Source organism: Calypte anna, chromosome 2 (genome assembly GCF_003957555.1).
Source record: "Calypte anna isolate BGI_N300 chromosome 2, bCalAnn1_v1.p, whole genome shotgun sequence".
NCBI lineage: Eukaryota > Metazoa > Chordata > Aves > Apodiformes > Trochilidae > Calypte > Calypte anna.
The window spans coordinates 35,499,615-35,514,408 of NC_044245.1; the positions used below are offsets into that span (position 1 = coordinate 35,499,615).

Genomic DNA, 14,794 nt, shown 5'->3' on the forward strand with positions numbered 1-14,794 from the left:
AGCTTTTAACTTCATCCTTTAACCTAACCTTTCTAATGAAATAGTTTATCCTGTAGTTTTACAGGCTATTGCTACATCTGGCTCAGAAATAATGCAGAATCTCATGATATATGGCTGCCTTCACCAATAAAGGAAGCAGCTGCATACACATCCTCCACAGCCAGATAGCACAATTAATAAACTTAGAGAATTAGAACTATGTCATGGGTAAATATTAGGTGTCTTGGGAATATACTGAGTATATATATTTCACCCTCTCTTCTGCCAAGCAACTTCTTCAACTTCACTGATTATAAAGAAGAAAGCCAAACCTGTTACAAGATATATATCTGTTCATCCTTTTTCCTCACCCCAAAGTGAAACCCTGACATTTTGATATTAAAACAAGTCTTCTTCAAATTCTTTTCACCCTGTTTTCACTTTACCTTCTCTCCCCTATTGGAGAAATACATCTAAAAATGTAAGAAGCTGCAATGTCCTTAGTAGAAAAAGGACACTTATAAATGGAAGTGAAAAAAAGAAACACCCAGCCCAACCAACGCTCTCCTTTAGTCCAGATGACAGTAACTGCTTCTCTACAGGTTCTTTAATAGGTTCTTTAGGAGATCACGTTATTTCTAGTAACAAAATATAAATTAGATTACATTCTATTATGAAACAGATAAAAGAAAGTATTAGTTCTATTACAAATGTATACTTACTGCTTGTTCATTTCTCATTCCTACATATTTTATTCCAACTGCTTGTGCTGCAATTGCGATTTCAGTGACTGGAATACCAACAATGCCAAACATGTATTCAATATTCTAAAAAGAAAAATGTTAAAAAATCATTATTATTTATAAAATATAGCTTTAATAAGCCGTCATTATAACACAGTCATAATAACCATACGGGCAGTCAAAAAATAAACCCTATCAACACATATTCACACAGAAGCTTAGTGGGGAAACACATAGTGGCAGATGGCATTTGCAGCTCAGTCCTCTGTAGTTGTTTCACTGCTTGTAGGCCTCCAAACTCCAGCACTTTCACAAGGGTTCAGTGCAGCTCCTCACTCAACCTGTTCAGCACTTTTAAGCAACCACTTGTTACTTGGGATGTCTCTGCTACACCCTTGTCTCAACATGTCAGCTTCTAAAAGTTCCCGGTATCCTTTGGTGTTCTTACACTTTCACTGAGCATTAACACAACAAAAGCTCCAAGAAACAAAAGCGACAGCCCAAAGACACTTTTAGCTCAAGAAAGGGCTATGCTTATTTTCATTGCGTCTGAACTGCCTTTTCGTGTCACATTAGCACCATTTCAAGTTTACAGACAACTCGGAGTTTTGATAAAGGCGAAGGAGGGGTTTCCAGAGGTCGGTCAGCACCACTGGACGGTAGCGGAGTCACGGCGCTGGGGAAGGCGGAAGCTCGCAAGAAAGAAGTGAATGACCGGGGAAAGGTGCACCGGGGTCACCGCCCCACGCCTGTCACGCCGGCGGCACAAGCACCCGGAGGGACCTGACCCGCTCCCTGAGCTGCTGCGGCGGGACCTCCCTCCTTCCCGCAACCTGACAGGACAACCCTTCCCCGCCCGTTCTGCCCGGCCCCGAGAGAACCGCAGCGGCGCGCAGGGTAAGTCCGCCCGCGCACATTCGCTTTCCTCAAGCCCCACCGGCACCTGCGGCATAACCCGCCCCGGCCCGGAGTGGGAAGGAACTGCCCCTGCTCACCTGAGCCTTGAGGGACTCCGCGATGAGCTGGGCCCCGCTGACAGCCTCCGCACCGCTGCCGGACGCCATCGCTGCTCTGCACGGCCGCCAGACACCCCCCGGCACAGGCGGCGAGACCGGGACCCCCGGCCCAAGGCTGGGTGCAGTTGAGTGGCACCCCGTCCAGCCAATGAGAGAGCGCAGGGGGCGGGCCCGAGGGAGGCGGGTGTTCCCCCTGACCCCTTGGCTGACGGTGCGGGGACCGGAGCGGAGGCTGAAGGAGCTTCCTATTGGCCAGAGCGGGCACCCAATCGGAGGCCGGGACGCCTCTCCCCGCCCCCAGGGCCCGTGGCGCTGCAGAGGGCGGAGCAGCCGCCAGGGGGCGGGAGCGCCCCAGGGCCTCGCGCAACCTCGCGCGATGAGCGGCCGTTAAGCGGCGTCCAACCGCCGCCCAACCGCCGGCGCCTCAGGGGTTCGGGCCCACACCGGGAGAGGCCGCAGCGGGTGGTCGGGTTCTCCGCCCGACCCAGGCCCCCCGAAGGCCGTGCTTGGGAGTGCGGCAGCTCCACCTGGAAGAGGCCTCTGGCGTTTGTAAGTAGGGCGGCCTCCTTCCCGTTTTGCGGAGTTGGTCAGAGGCTGCTAACACAGAGCGGGGCAAAGTACAAGGTGCTTTTAGATGAAGATACCCGGCACCAGCATTCATGAGGAGTGGGAGTATATTGCGAGAGGCATCTCGAAGATCCTCGCTAGAGTATGGGGCACACTGTTTTTACCTGTGTCTACCCATGCTCACCACACCAGGTTTGCATGAGTCCAAGAAGAGACAGGTGGCAAAACCTTCTGCCCCCCCCCCTTTGTCATGTCAGCTGTGCTCCCATATGAAGTTGTTCGAGCTGAACCACTAATAACTGCATTTGATTAATCCTCTGTCAATAATACATTTTATCTAAGAGACAAAGTATATTTCAGGATTGCTGTGAAATTTTCAAAACATTGCATTAGAAAGGGCAGCATTCCTTAAAAACACATCGCATCTCTGGATGAAAGCCAGGAGACTAGATGATTTTAAGACACTGCACACAGAATATGCATCTTTCAGAAAAGGAAGTGTATGTTACCTGTTTTGATTAAGCTGTGATTGCTTTGCTAAAAACTTCATAAAACCATATATAGAAAAATACTGTACTAAAATATAGTGCAGCATTTAACAGCAGTAGACAGGAGGTATCAGTAGAAAAAAACCTGCATCTCCCCTGTATTTTTACATCTACGCGGGGACTGATGTGTTACATGTTCTCTATAGCAGGAACGATTGCCATTCATGGATATCACTCAAAGCAAAAAAAGACTTAAATTATATTTCCATAGCAAAATATAATATTTTACCTAGTAACTGTTACTGTTTGTTATTATATCTTAACAGGCATTTGCTCTTAATGACTTAAAGAGAACCCAGATAGTGTTGTGCTACTTCTGATTTTTATAGGCTGTTGGATTCTTCTGAGTATACAAGTGCTAAGAAGCAGGGTATGTATTGCCTTTCACTGTGTAAATATTTATGTTTAGTGGGAGCTGACATGTTTCTAAGTTTCCGAAGTTGTTGAAAAGTGACATACCATCAGTATGCTTTACTTTACAATGCACTGAAATGAGATGTTCCGAAAAAACAAACAGGAAAACAGTCTGCACTCTGACTGCAGGGAAAAACTTGTCAGCATTGGCATCCAAACTTAAACACTTATACAAACTCCAGGTTTTGTATAGAACTATAACTAGAATACTGTGACTGCATGACGGTAATATTACTGTGACATATTATGTTTGGGTGAGATGATCCTACTGAAGTGTATCTGCCAAGAAAAAGACCACATAAATTACAGAAAAGGGACAGGAAAAAAAAAGAAATTGTAAGCCACTTCAGTTCATGAAATCTTTTTGTTAAAGTCATGGCTCAGGTGAAGGTGATTGCTCTGTAGACCCTAGCAATTTAACTCCTCTTCAAGGAAAGGATTTATTAGATAGAGTAGCACCTTCTGTTAGGGAAAAAAAAACCCAAACAGCAGAACGTGGCTGAGACTTATTTGGAGTCTCATTGCTAAGGCTGAGTAAAACCCTGATGCTATCCTATTTTGTCTTTTGAAAGGGAATTTGGGCTTTTGGCTCAGTCTGTGAGCTGTTGCAGCTCTCCTCCTTAGAAGCAATCCATTAGAGATCAGGGTTCTGCTTAAGCTGTCAGATAGGGGAAAGGCATCAGGGAGCACTCACTTAAGTGCACAGCCACCACTATAGACTATCAGTAATGACTACCAAAGGTAAGGACTCAGAGGAATTAGTTCAGTCATTAATTCTTTTAGTGGGCCCAGGTTCAGCCAGATGGGATTGTGTAGTTGGATTCAGGTTATTACTTGAGTGGTATTGACTAGATAGAAAAAGAAAAGCAGCATAAAAAAGGGAATTCCTCCAAGCAATGTCTGCAACAAAGAATATTTTGTAGAAGGCCATTACAATCTTAATTTTTCATGTTTGTGTGTTTTCCTTGGAAGGCAAAAGCTATTTTTCTAGTGCATAGCCATCCTGTGATCTGAAACTTGCCAACTTTTTCTATCACTAGCAATGCTGAATTCTAATTACCTGCTACTTGACAACTTTGTTGAGGAATGGCTGACTAGAACCCTTTCCTACCCTAAACAGGCATTTGGGCTCTGAAGAGCCAAATGGATTACAGAAATAGAAAAGATAGTTTCTATTTCTAGAAAAGCCAGTGAAGTGCAACACTGTGTTTATTTTCAAGGCTTCCTTAACTGTGAGGGACTTCCCACTTCTCCTCCCTCCCCCGGCTGCTGCTTCATATCTTCACGTGTACATTGGTATTTCATTTGCAAAGCTGAGCATTGCCAACCAACCCTCCCTCCCACATGTAAGCAAACAAGTAGCATAAGATATTACTAAATATTTTTGATAGACTTCCTCACACTTCAGTTTGTTTGATTGTTAGATGCTAAACTTTTTAGACAAAGAAGTATAAGGAGCAGTAATGATAGCGTATTAGAATCATAGAATCATAGAATTGGCTGGGTTGGAAGGGACCTCAGAGATCATCAAGTCCAACCCTTGAACCACCGTTGCGGTTGCTAGACCATGGCACTGAGTGCCACATCCAGTCTCTTTTTAAATATCTCCAGGGACGGAGAATCCACTACTTCACTGGGCAGCCCATTCCAATGTCTGATCACCCTCTTCATAAAGAAATTCTTTCTAATATCCAACCTAAACCTCCCCTGGCACAACTTAAGACCATGCCCTCTTGTCTTGTTGAAAGTCGTCTGGCAAGTTGCTTTTCATTCTGAAAGTTAAGACAAGAGACATGTTAAGTTAACTTGATACAGACTTTCCTTTTTAATTGCAAAGAAAAATAAAGTTAAAAATCTATCTTCTTTTCCTGCAAAACTCCTACTGGGAACTTGACAATTCTCTTCACGCATATGTCTTTCAGTCTGCATTTGCTTTGGAAAAATTCAGGGAATTGTGGATTGTAAAGATCAACAGGCACGAAGAATAGTTTTTGAACTTTTTTTTTTCTTGAATAAGAATTACCAAAGAGTAAATACAATTAAAAAGTCAGTAATTGAACTTGTAGAGTATAGGCCATCAATATATAGTTCCAGTGCATCTCTCCTGCTCTTTCACTGATATTCAAGGTTTGATTCCTTATTGATACTAGTAACACTCATGACAAATACAGAATTCTCATATTGTGGGAATAATTCTGAAGAAAATGACATTTCATTCCTTAATCACTGCACACTGCTGACTGTATCAGTCAGCCCTTGTTCTGTATAGGTAACTATACTTTCAACCTGGAAAATCAAAAGGCTACAATCCATATTGAAGAGTGTGTCCCAGCCTTCTGGACTGAGTAATTCTTCCTGTCTTTCTAAGAAAAGCTCAGTAATGCCATTTTTCTGCATCTTTGTATGGATTTTTGCTTTGTTGTTATTACTATGAAAACATTTTTAATCTTACCTTTCTGCATTGTATAGCTGGAATGCAGATCTGAATTGCACTCAACATTTTTATATACGTTGAAAAAAAGCTGCACTTTTTTGACAAATAAGTCAATTTATTAGATATGTGGATTTGGAATACAGTGAATCCATAATCCATTGGCATTTTCATGATGGAAAGATAAATGCAGAAGCAGTGTCTAGTGTCTTTTTTTTGGCAATTATCTGTTTCTGTATTGATAAAGTTCTAATTCTACTTGACTACTAAATATAGACTTCATGTAATTTTAGATAGTGCTACTTTTAAATTATCCCCCATCACAAAATGGGTAGAAACAGCAAATTTGCAAGCTGCTTTTAACTTTTCCTAAATCTATGAGATATGTGCTGTAGTAATCTATAAATGAATGCTGAAGTTAACTGTAGTCTGAGACCAAGCAAGAAGATCAGTAGATCTTGCTTGTATTTGAAGCAAGAATGCTTTTAAACAGGACACAGTTATTTAAAGCAACAATGCAGACTGACTTAAAGTCTAGAAATATGCATGTGATTGTTAGGTAATTTAAAAAACAACACAGTTCAAACACTGTTAAGACTCTCAGTTTTAGTCCATATTGAATCATAACTTTACATTTCTGACACAAATTGTTGATCAGGTTCCCTCCCCCCCCATTTTTGTTTTCTTTTTTTTTTTCCTCTAGATTTATGGCATACACCATGGTGGATCTGTGCTGGAAGCTGTCTGTCTGGTTTTTTTGCTACCAAATAGTTTCAGGAAGAGTTAAGAGAGAGGGGCATTATGTTGCAGCTGTGTATGAACATGAGTCCATACTGAGTCCTAACCCCACAGCCCTTGTTGATCGCCAGTCTGCACTGGAACTCATGGGCAGGAACCTGGACATTTATGAACAGCAAGCAGTGGCTGCTGCAAGACAGGTATGCTGCAGCTTAGTAGCAGTTGTGTGTGTCCGATGTATATATAGAGTAAGTGCTATTTGAGGATAACGTTTCACATCTGTGTTCCCAGGCAACTAAAGCTGTATTATACACATTAAGTATGGTCTGGCTTTTCAGACATTCTGACCTGTTAGCAGCTCTGGAAAAAAGTGGGCAAATTAGTAGCTCGTCTGACCTGAGTATTCCAGGCTTGGAAAAACATGCCTATAGTTATTAGTATAAGGAAAACTGATGTTCTATTTTAGTCTGGATCCCTAGATCTTTGTTTTTTAAATGGATGTTTTATGAAGATAATCTTACAGGCAGCTGTCTTTGGATTTGATATTATTCCAGTGCTCTCAATGGAAATTCCTGAATGTTTCTAAAACTAAGGAACTAAGCTTTGGAAATTAATGTTCTGCTATTAACAACTCTGTGGAAGTAAAGTTTTCCATTCCTTTCTTCTGCCCTCCATGGAATGGTTCTCAGTCTAAATATGTTCAGAGGAGAGAGGCAATATTTCTGGCTATTCTTACATACAACCTCCTTTTCTTCTCTCCCCCCAAAAAAACCCAAAGCTGGTTCTAGTCTGAGGAGGCAGGCATTACTGTCCCTTTGCAGGGTAGAATTGACTTGTAAGTTTCACAAATCTGTTGTTTTGGAACAGAGGAGTTACAAGAACTTGAAAAAGTGGTTGTTTGGGGTTTGTTTTATTTTGGGTTTTTTTGAGAGTGATGACTGGGCATTACAATCCAGAAGCATAATAGCTATTTTTAAGCAGTACTACATCTAAGACACATTGATTATCCCAAAGCCATAGAACAGATAACACATTTGAACTGCCTCTTGAACAGTCATGGGAATTCGAGTGACTGATGGATGATGTGTCTGATTTAAGAGGAATCCACTACATTTTTAGGAACCTGAGCTTCAGGTACAGACAGCTTAGTTCTGGCATGGCTAGATTTTGCCAGAATTTGCACTGCTTCCACAGTTCCACACTGTTTCTGAAAACAATACTCCCAGAACCCCAGCCAAGCCTCTATACCTAATTGTGGTATACAGGCTGGGCCAAATGATGCTGCACCTTTGACAGTTAGAGTATCTTTGACAAAGTTCATTTGCAAATAACATGATTTTGAAAAAACATAAGACCAGTTTTGACATCATCAGACTTTAACCTGAATAATGGCATTCTCATGACCCATGTGAATGGAGAATGCTTTTGTTAAGAATTCTGATGAATTCTCTTATTTGCATGCCCTTAAAACAGCATGAAATATGTTATTTTTCAGGCTAAAGGTATGCATCAGGTTAAATAAACTTTTTTTATACAGGTAGTTAACACCTAATATGAAGTCAGAGAAACGTTATTTTCAAACTATATTCTTGTCAAAACATACTTGGGTTATCCTTAACTTTCTTTAGCTCTTGTCTACGAAGTTCCCTTTTTTATGAATTCATAAAATGGTTTGGGTTGGAAGGGACTTTAAAGATCATCTTGTTCCAAACCACCTGCCATGGGCTGGGCCACCTCCCAGGTTGCTCAAAGCCCCTTTGAACCTGACCTTGAACACTCCAGGGATGGGTTGTCCACAACTTTCCTGTGCAGCCTGTTCCAGTGCCTCACCACCCTCACCGTAATGAATTTCTTCCTAATTTCTGACCTAAATCTACCCTCTTTGAGTTTAAAACTATTATCCCCCATCTTATCACTACATACCCTCACAAAAAGTCCCTCCCCAGCTTTCTTGTAGGCCCCTTCAGATACTGGAAGGCATCTGGAAGGTCTCTGTGAAGTCTTCTTTCTCCAGGCTGAACCCCAACTCTCTCAGCCACAGCACGATGCCCTTCCATAGGAGAGATGTCCTTTGAAAGCCCTCCCTGTACCCTTCTGCACTTTTGTTCCCTTTTATAATTTGGTTGGATTTGCTTTGCTTACAAATCATGTCTTTGTTTTACATACAGGGGGCACAGATCATTGTTTTTCCTGAAGATGGAATCCATGGCTTCAACTTCACCAGAAGTTCTATTTATCCTTACTTAGATTTCGTTCTGCATTCACAGTCTGAGAAGTGGAATCCATGCAGAGAGCCACATTTGTTCAATGACACAGAGGTAAATGTAGGACTGATTTCTGCAGAGAAGTGGAATAACTGAATGCTAGATTTGTGCTGCATGTGGGAAATTAGCTCTAGTAGTTTTGCATAGGCAAGTAAGCAGTAAGTTTTACAACTTTTAGTACTAGATTCTGTTTTCATGGTCTCCTGGTTTATGCTGGTTTCATTTTTGGCAGAGAAGGGTTTTTAGATAGCCACATGCATGATTAACTTGTCAATGAGTAACCTGGATTTGTTGTCTCTTCCCCAACCTATGAAATGGTAATCACTCTCTAATAAGATGCACTGTTAGTAATATTATTTATTATGTAAAGCAACATAGCAGTATCTTCACTTTTGTTGCATTCTTGTTTCTCAGTTTTAATGACTTAATAACATCAGAACACTGAGTGGAATTACACAATGGTTGTGTCTAAAATTATTAGTAATGGGACTCGACCTGCTAGAAGCCATTAGAAGTCACAACTTAGCACACACCAAGAAGGTGTGATCTGCAAGTTACAAAAATAGTAATTTCATCAACTATTCTGAACCTGAAGTGAAAATAACCATGCTTAGTAATGGAGATTGATTATCGTGCAAGTGCCTGTTGAGCAGAATTTGTGTGCAAACATGAATCACAGTAGCAAATGGTATGAATGATACACGAATGGTATTACTATTGGTGATCATGTACAAGCAAGCAAGAACTCAGTTTGCCCTTCAGATCCTATGTGGAGATTGCATACTGCTGGCCTTTGGTAACTACTCTCTGTGGTGTGGAAGGAACATCCCAGTAATACTTTAATCTGTAAACTTTTGTTTTTCTTTTCTATATTTGTGCAGTTTATCCACTTACATTTATGATTCTCTAAGTTCTAGCTAGTAGTAATTTTTTTTAAATTCAGAGTAAAAAGACGTAGTTGCAGGAACAAGCCATTGATGCAGGTGCATGTAATCACTTGGATGTCTGCTGTTCTAAAAGCACACAGATCAATTATGCTGCCTTGTCAATGGTTTCAGTTTATTTATGGTGTTTTAAAGCCATTGGTGCCCCTGCAACAGTCTTAAGTTCCTGAAAACAAATGCCATTGAAATAGATTTGTTTAATTACTTATTTCTCAGGAACAGAGATAATTTTTTAAAAACTACTTTGAAATTAATACCTAAAATACTTTTCAGTCTAGAAGGATACTTGCTTCAGCAGCTTTTGTCACAAAATCATCAGTACATTTAAATTTTATAGATATTGTCAAGTATGTTCAACTTCTAACTGAAAGTAATAAATTGAAAAGTATTAAGTAAGTCATAGATGCTTGAGTAGAATTTACCTCTTAATATTCTGATGTCCTTACATTTCCCTGTACTGTTCTCCAGGTTCTTCAGCGTCTGAGCTGCATGGCACTGAAGAACAAAATATTCCTTGTGGCAAACTTAGGAACTAAGCAGCCCTGTGAGCATGCTGATCCTCTCTGTCCACCTGATGGAAGATACCAGTTCAATACCAACGTGGCATTCAATGATGATGGTGTGCTGGTGGCCACCTACCGCAAACACAATCTGTATTTTGAAGATGCTTTTGATACCCCTCCAGAGCCTGACTATAAATTCTTTGATACCCCTTTTGCTGGCAAGTTTGGTATGTTCACGTGCTTTGATATACTCTTTTTTGAGCCTGCAGTGAACCTCATAAGACAATACAATTTGAAACAAATTGTGTATCCAACTGCCTGGATGAACCAGCTCCCACTCCTGTCTGCTGTAGAATTTCAACAAGCTTTTGCAACAGCTTTCAATTCAGCAGCCAATATCCACCACCCTACCTTGGGCATGACAGGGAGTGGCATATACACTCCAGTCAAATCCTTCATCTACCACGACATGGAAAGTTACGGTGGCAAGCTCATAGTAGCAGAAATTCCTGTGATTACCACAGATTACAAAACCCATTTGGAAAGTAATGAAAGATTCAGAGATGACTTACATTACTCATGCAAGACTTTTAGAACAGCCTCAGTGGATGATCAAGTTTGCCCTATGGGGGGACAGGAGGCCCCCAGCAGAGTATCAGAAAAAGGAAATGAACAGTCACCTCCCCTGTTTTATGCAGAAATGATGTATGACAACTTTACTTTTATTCCTGTATGGAAGGAACAAGGAGAGGTCCAGGTTTGTGCCAATAGCCTCTGTTGTTACTTAAAGTACCAGAGAGCTGTTTTAACCGATGAATTATATGCTTTGGGAGTTTTTGATGGGCTGCATACAGTGCATGGCACATACTATGTCCAGGCCTGTGCATTAGTCAAATGTGGAGGTCTCAGCTTTAGCACTTGTGGACAGGAGGTTACAGATGCCACTGCTCTGATAGATTTCCAGCTATGGGGAAATATGAGTACCCCTTATATCTTTCCTCTACTGCTGACATCTGGTATTACCTTGGACTTTGCTGATCACATGGGCTGGAAAAACAACCACTATTTCATAAGCAAAAATAGAACATCTTCTGGCCTACTGACAGCTGCTCTCTATGGACGGTGGTATGAAAAGGACTAGCACAGATATTTGCTGGAATCAGAAAACAACTGCCTGTATGTTCAGAATATGCATCTCAGCATAAATTATTGAACATCTCTACTTCTTAGAGCTGCAGGTATGTTTGTTACATGACAAATGATTAGATTCCACATTTGAAATGGTAAGTGTAGCACTTAACCTAAGAGGCATTAAGTACAGTTTGTACCTTTGTCACTTACGTTCTACCAGACGTAAATGAATTGCCTTGCAAAGATACAGGCTTTTTGTAATTTGTTATTTTCCCACTATTGGGAAAATAACGTTTCTCATCTCAACCAAATGTGTTCCTTTTAATTGAATAGGGTGTTCTGACATCCTGGCTAGGAGTATGGAAATGATGCCAAAGAGGAAGAAAAAAAGAAACATAGAATCATAGAATTTTCAAGTTGGAAAAGACCTGTAAGATCATCCAGTCCAACTTTTAACCGTACACTGCTAACCTAGGTCTACCAGCCAACTGCTAATCCATGTCCCTAATCACCATATCTATATGATTTTTAAACCCATTTAGGGATGGAGATTCAACCACTTCCCTAGGCAGCTTGTTTTAGTATTTGATAACCTTTCTGTAAAGTTTTTCCTAACAGCCAACCTAAGCTTCCCCTGGCATAACTTGAGGCCAATTCCTCTTGTTCTCTTCCAAGAGAAGGAGCTTTCTTGCCCTTCTTTGGACCAAGACACAAATATCATGCATGACATGCATGAAAAAAAAGTATGTATTATGGTGTGGGTTCTGATTCTTGGTTAGGATGCCAAAAAACCTCCAGCTGAAAATCATTGCTATTAGCTAGCCCACTTGGTTTTCTGTAATCTGTTAAAAAACTTAAGTGCATTTTCTTCTATACTTTAACAGTAACTGTTACAGTTGTGAACATCTATGGGACACCTTGTCTGGGGAAGAGGTTATCGAATGATTGTGAAAAATTTAGACTGCAATTAAGACATAATTTTCAGCCTCCTGTGCATGGAATTGTGCTTAAGAAAATGCTGGCAAGGAATATCAACATCTACGTTACGTACTGTTTAAGTATTTTAACTTTCCTTCGTTAAAGGAGAGGTGATTTCAAGACTGCTTTGGGTTTAAGACATCTTACACATTGTTCATAAATTCATTCAACAAGTACTATGAAAAGCACATAATGAATTGTGGGACAGCAAGGTTTTCACATAAATACTTGGTGTGTCAGATGGCCCATTCATGCTGAAACACACATTCTTTCCAAAGCAGCGACTAGATTAAGTGCTATAAATATTACTGCAGTGACAAACTGTTCTACTGCAGTGAGGAGTTGGGAAGAGAATATTCAAAGGGTTTTAATTTGGGGTTCAATTCGGTGAAGATAATTTACTCTCAAGTATTATGTGGTGTGGTCTTGTTGGCTGATATGAATTCATCTGCATAATAGCTGTTAAGTAATGGAATAAACACAACCATTCCTTTGATCACTCCTCGCTGGAATTCCAGTTGCTTGGTCTGTTGGTCACATTTTAATGCCCAAGAGTAGCAGTGGGGAATAGAGCACTAATGGGAGACTTGTGAGTCTCCATTTTGGTGATCTGAATCGTTCTGAGATATGTTCAAACTCAAACGAGCTAGAGGTAAGCCATATGTCTACGGAGAGGTACTCAATAAGCACCTGCTTTGAATGAACTCACGTTGCCAGTTTCAGTAAGCTAAGCAACTAAAAATTGCTGGATTTCTACCTCGAGATTCCTTCAATATTTGGACAAAGTAAGTATATAAATATTTAGGATCTTGCGGTCTTTCAAACCTCCTTTCTCTGAGCTATACTACTGTAAGTCAGGACCCAGTCTTACTCGGCTCTGATACAGCAATACAACAGGTTTATTTATCTTGTAGCATATTGGACAGAAGCATGGAGAGGGGAATGTCTGTATCTCTGTAGGCATTTGCTGGTGTAAAAGTAGGCCATAACACTGCAGGGTTATTATATATCATTAATTATTTGGCACCTGTAGCCAATATTTGTGCTGAAACACTGCACAAATTCCCAGAACATACAGGACAGAAGAGAAAAAACATTGTGAGGCTTATTTGTGTCCTGGTCCTAGTACCATACAACCCAAGGCTATAAGAAAGGAACTAGCAATGTCCTGGAGAAATGCAGCTTCAAGACAAGCTTCCCCCACTATAGTTTGTATGCTGAAAATCATAAATCCTCTTGCACTAAATACTGTTTCAGATTTAGTTCCAAAGCAGACCATCATTATCACAATACATTATCACAATAAATTAGAACAAGTTAATAGTGTTACATGTATTTGCTATGCTTAAGGAAAAATGTTTCTGTGAGACACTTGGAAAGTGTGTTCCACAGAGGTGTTTTAACTTTGTGTATGTCAAAAACTATTAGAAAACAAGACTTGCTGGCCTTACCTTTTTTGCACGGGGCACATTGCTCTGTCCCCTCCCTCAGAAGAGCAGGCATAAGTAATGGCGCTTGTTGTAACACTTTGTTCTCTTCACCCAAAGGAAAAAAAAATGTTAGTAGAGGGACACTGGAGAAAGTAGAACAGACAGTACTAGATAGGATGGAAACTTACCAATAAATGACTTCCTCCCACCATCCTGATTTTTGAGGGACAACAGATGTATCCATTCCTAAATGGGCTGACCAGGCAGTAACCAGCAGCGCTCACCACCACCACCAATGGGCGGGATTTGGAAGCCTGTGCCAGAGCAGCAATCCCAGCATTGCCCTGCAGAACGCTCCACTGCTCCCAAACATCCCGTTAGGCTGACTGAAGCTCCCCATCATTCATGTAGTGCGAGGTGTGAGAAGCCTTCAGCAAGGCTGATGTTCAGACAGGCAGACTCACATACAGCAGCCCATCATATAGTACCTCTTCAAATGGACAGCAACAGTTTTATTAAAGATTCCCAAACTGTTTTTTTCTGTGAGTGCCACCAAAATCAAACCAGAACTCAAAGATCTGTTGACACATGAGAAGTACAGATAAAGTCTAGAGCAGCTTTAAATCACTGAGTCTACTGACTTAAATGTCATTAGGGACTTGGAAATTTCTACCAAGACCAAAGGAACATCTTGAGACAGAGGATAGCAGGGATGATGAAAGGGAACACAACCCACAGAAACTCTAACAGCACACAAGTTAAGTGCTGGGGGTTTCTTAATAGGGATCTGGGAGTCACATGACCAGTGATTTTTCCAGGGGGATGCAGGAATACTCGGATTAAAGTGACAGAAACCACCAGAAAGCACACCAAAGGATCATTTGGCCAATGGGAACATTGGAGTTGTTACGGAGATGCATGTGAAAACAGGTTAAGGAACAGGTAACCAACTAGGACAACCTCTTTCAGATCTGACATCACAACACAGGTGGTGTAGGCTCATTTAGGCAGATCTCTACAGGTGAAATGAACCAGACTGAAGTGACAGAGCCTCCTGAAGCCTTCTGCAATCAACACGAAGTAAGAGGCCATCATCTGAAGGACAGCG

At 41.0% G+C, this 14,794-nt stretch overlaps 2 protein-coding genes across 13 annotated transcripts in view; one reads left to right on the forward strand and one right to left on the reverse strand.

Annotated features, from left to right (window-relative positions):
- HACL1 (2-hydroxyacyl-CoA lyase 1) overlaps positions 1-1,961 on the reverse strand; it is a 20,964-nt gene extending 19,003 nt beyond the window's left edge. For 3 of the 6 annotated variants that reach the window (XM_030445825.1, XM_030445826.1, XM_030445823.1), the window contains exons 1-2: positions 1,718-1,961; positions 702-806 (exon numbers count right to left, since the gene is read on the reverse strand). In XM_030445825.1, coding sequence (XP_030301685.1) covers positions 702-806; positions 1,718-1,786 — 174 coding nt within the window. In that variant the 5' untranslated portion in view covers positions 1,787-1,961. Of the gene's footprint in view, positions 1-701; positions 807-1,280; positions 1,366-1,717 lie in introns of those variants that run through there. The other 3 variants (XM_030445824.1, XM_030445827.1, XM_030445828.1) reach the window with 3 other exon arrangements.
- Positions 1,446-14,794, forward strand: part of BTD (biotinidase) — a 26,890-nt gene continuing 13,541 nt past the window's right edge. Inside the window, exons 1-5 of one of the 7 annotated variants that reach the window (XR_003987244.1) lie at positions 1,446-1,619; positions 3,120-3,223; positions 6,402-6,636; positions 8,605-8,754; positions 10,113-11,385. Coding sequence is in view for 6 of the 7 variants with exons in the window: in XM_030445829.1 (XP_030301689.1) it covers positions 6,406-6,636; positions 8,605-8,754; positions 10,113-11,288 (1,557 nt within the window). In the remaining variant the exon portion in view is untranslated. Of the gene's footprint in view, positions 1,620-2,202; positions 2,288-3,119; positions 3,224-4,594; positions 4,614-5,144; positions 5,243-6,401; positions 6,637-8,604; positions 8,755-10,112; positions 11,642-14,794 lie in introns of those variants that run through there. The other 6 variants (XM_030445829.1, XM_030445831.1, XM_030445832.1 and 3 more) reach the window with 6 other exon arrangements.